The sequence below is a fragment of the Atta colombica genome, unplaced genomic scaffold, assembly GCF_001594045.1.
Source record: "Atta colombica isolate Treedump-2 unplaced genomic scaffold, Acol1.0 scaffold41, whole genome shotgun sequence".
Taxonomy (NCBI): domain Eukaryota; kingdom Metazoa; phylum Arthropoda; class Insecta; order Hymenoptera; family Formicidae; genus Atta; species Atta colombica.
This window is the reverse complement of record NW_017259520.1, coordinates 1,469,850-1,473,791: the sequence shown is the minus strand read 5'-3', so window position 1 is coordinate 1,473,791 and position 3,942 is coordinate 1,469,850. Positions and strand designations below refer to the sequence as shown.

The following is a 3,942-nucleotide window of genomic DNA, read 5'->3' as shown; positions in this document are numbered from 1 at the left end:
TCTCTCTCTCTCTCTCTCTCTCTCTCTCTCTCTCTCTCTCTCTCTCTCTCTCTCTCTCTCATCGAAGTGAGAGGCAGTTCTTTCTCGGAGAAAGATCGGCTCAATGTCAGCTTCAATTCATTCGAGTTCATCTCTGCTTGGATCTTTCAAATCATCGTTACTAACTTTGTGTATTCTTTCTCAAACTTACTAGTAAAGCATAATTCTACGCGAAAGTACACCAAGAAAAATATCGCTTTGACATATTGTCCATGCATACGCAAATTCTTGTAAAAGATGGCTGTATATGTTTAGTCGGATTTCAAAGAACTTTAAAATCGACTTTGTGCCAAGAAAAACTCAACTTGAACAGTCTTACTTCTTTCAACATAATACCCATCTGTAATATTTTTAATGCATAGACTAGCAGAGGCTGCATAAAATCTCTTTGTACTCTTTAAACAGAGAATATCTTCTATTTATTAATTTATCTCGGATTTTTATACAATAAGTGCAACAATTTGCAATCAAAACATTCAAAGACATTTGAGAGATAACAATAAAATTTTCATTTAATCAGTTAAGTAATCGCGAAATCATTGGATCCGACAACGAAATTATGAATATGCATTTTCTGCGTATATCATTTACGATAAAAAGGAAAATGTGCTCTTGGCAAATTTGTAAAAGTACGTTATTTCTTTTCCATTCTCATGCCAAAGAAATGAGAATCCTATGCCATTTTCATTTATAACCAAAAACTCACAGCGTCATTAGCGAGATCCTACGTAACAATAGCGCGTTAAATGTTCCGAGAAGTTAGACGTAAAACAAATTTTGACAAATGTTCTGCATGCCAATAAGCATTGAAAAATTCGACCAACCCGTCTTGTTACCAATTTTTTCACACAATGTTCCGTATTTGTGTAAAAGTAGTTACGATATTAAGTTACGAAGCATCATTGAGCTGACGCAGCTACTATTTGTAACGAAAAGCAGCAAAATAATAAGAATAAACTTTAAAAAAGAAATTAAATGATAAATTTTCATTTTATTTAATTATGTTAAGGATAATATATATTTTTTCAAAACAATGAAAAGGAACTAATAAAAAGTTATGAACAAATTAACACTTTTATTTATATCACTTTGTTATTGACTGCAGCAAAGAAAGCAATTATTATAAAATTCTTTAATATAATTGATTTATACATTTAGATTCAGTGAGGAAAGAGCAACATCAATCGTATTAAAGAATTTTACAACAGTTGTAAAGCTTTCTTTGTTGAATGCAGCCCTTGTAAATGCATGAATCAATAGTATTATTACTGGAAAATAGTACATGTTATAAATTTATTATCGCTCACCATGGTCGTCTTCGTAGATGATCACCACCTTGGTCCAATTAAAGAACTCCATGATGTCCTGATAAGCGGTGTTGAGCAGACTTTGTGCGGGATAAAGATTAATGCTGAACTCTTTCGCTTCCGTCTCCAGGTCCAGCCTGGCCTCGAGATGTGGAATGTCGAGAGCGTCGCAGATACTGTGAATATGTTGACCCAGGATCGGATCCGAAGGTCCGAAGACCGCCTGGACGCCGTGCTTGACTTGCTGGCACGCTGCAACAAAAAGTGACATGCGCGTTTTAGCACGAATAGCTTTTTTGGCAAATTTGTTGAGCAAGTAAGATGGTAGCAACGTATACTAACAACTTGGCAACAAACTTGATTCGAGTATAACTTGGCAACTCTGCGTCCGTATTAACGAGCGATAATTCAAGCGGATACTCTCGAAATGAATTTTCGAAACTCTGATTTTAATTATCCGGAGAAAAATCGCGAGTGTAATGCTGCTATTAGTTTAATCAAGTTTTTCCTTCTTTTACGTAATTAACGTTTCTCCATCCAATCTCCTTCCCGTTCTCGCGACGAGAGAAAAGAAAGCGATTAACTCGAAATTACGAGTTTTCCCCGTACCGTTAATGCCGACATAATAATGCCGTGTCACGGTCGATAATCCACCCCAGAGCATGGCCAAGAAAACCGCCGTAAATTGAGGGTAACGTCGCATTAACGCTACACTACGTGTAAAACACGATCGTGCTATTCGCCCTCCCTTACGCCACTTTGAGACTATTGCGCGAGCATAAGGGTCAGTTGTTGTACGTACAGAATAACCGAACCTGAAACGTACTGGCACACCCGACGTTATCTCGTGCAAGTTCCAAGTGTTACCGCACGTCCGGCCAACGTTAGACAACCGACCGACCCAGAGTTACTCGGCCATTGCTTCACCCGTCCACAGGAACAAACCCGCCTGCACGCTTGTGTCTCTGTCGCCAAGTTAATTTACGTTGTCACACGCGGACAGAAATCGATTTTCGGAGCGTGCCGAACTCCGAAGTTACCACCGCGTCTGGGAAACAACAAGACAACGTTAGTTAGATCAAGTGCCACGAATAACGAATCTCGGTAAACGTGAGCGCTATCGCACTTCCGGATTGCTCGCGAGTTACAGCGCGTAGTGCAGCGTGACGATTGTCACGTGAGAAGCTGCAAGGAATTGCGAAGCAAATAGAAGAGATATGCGCAATCTACGTAAACGCGTAAATGCTGAAAATGACGCTTGCCAAGCTCTTGTTGTATATACCGTTATATACCGTTGGGGTAAAATCTGTAAAATCATGTAAACATTTAATTACCAAAAATTTTTATTAGTACAAGGTGACAAGAAAGTTTGATCACAAAACGTTGTGTCCATCAAATTTATATTAGTAACGTATATAATATTTATAAAAAAAAATACTTTGGAGCATTAGTTATATTTTATTAAATACCAAAAATAAATGATTAACATTCAAAATAGTCACTTTTAGATTTAATATATTAAGCTTTATATGTTATTAATCAGATAACAAGCTGATGTCATTTATTATCATGACATTAAAATAAATCGAAATTTTAATGTCATAATAACATCAGTTCGTTACTTGAGTAATGATTTGACACATAAAACTTTGTGGTAAAATTTTTTTATCTTATAGAGTAATGCAGTGATAAATAAATGTTTAGGTTTATAGAAGCTATTAGCAATATAGATATGGTAAAGCTTCTTTCGGGTTTCAAAAATGCTCTTTTCATGATAGATGATTAAGCCGTCTCGTACAGTTATCTCTGATTATCACAAGAGAACAGTGGAAAAGATCAACGAGAAGCTGGAAGCCAGCGAGTAATGGCTTCTTGTGCAGTGAGATAATGGGTTTTCGAGGTTCCATTATCATTCCACGTTACGGTGGTGATATCGCCGTCATTATATGCGGATTACAACAATCCGGATGGTTCCTTTCTTTACAGTTTCTTTTTCGTTTCTAATGACACCAGTAATACAAAGCTGCGAAGAAAATACTGAGCAATTAAAATAAAATTTAATACGAATAGTTAATAGTTCATAGCGTTTCAATGTCAAATTAAAAATTTGTCGTCGATTTAATAGAAGAAGTATTCGCATTTCACAAAAAATATATTTATGAAATAATTTTTTTCGTCACTTCAGTGTAAGATCTTAATAATAAATAGTTCGCTCGCGAAAATATTATATGTAATTACGTTATGTTTATCTAAAGACAAGTATAATGTAATTAAGAAGCAAAATTATCAAAAAAGAAATGTTTTTTTTTCATTTATATATGTATAAACTTATATATGAATTTATTTAATTTATTGCGTGTTTAATTAATTTAACATTTACAGCATTTCTGTCTATATATTTTTAAATGCATTGCTTCAATCTACTCAGCATTAAATTTACAAATTATTAAGCCATAGTAAGCACGTGGAGGTAAATGGTTAAGGCTAAAATAAACTTTCAGTCGATTCGTACTGGCGCTCAAAGGGCAAAGCGTGGAAAAATCAAGTTGGCTGTAAACGAGTCTCTCTCTCGAAAGTAAACGAGGTTTAATTCGTT

General features: G+C 35.5%; 1 protein-coding gene across 1 annotated transcript in view; it reads right to left on the bottom strand.

Moving 5' to 3' along the window:
* Nucleotides 1-3,942, bottom strand: part of LOC108691157 (glutamate receptor ionotropic, kainate 2-like) — a 105,274-nt gene that overhangs the window by 81,570 nt on the left and 19,762 nt on the right. The window contains exon 2 of the mRNA XM_018198813.1: nt 1,347-1,598. Coding sequence (XP_018054302.1) covers nt 1,347-1,398 — 52 coding nt within the window. The 5' untranslated portion in view covers nt 1,399-1,598. The remainder of the gene's footprint in view (nt 1-1,346; nt 1,599-3,942) is intronic.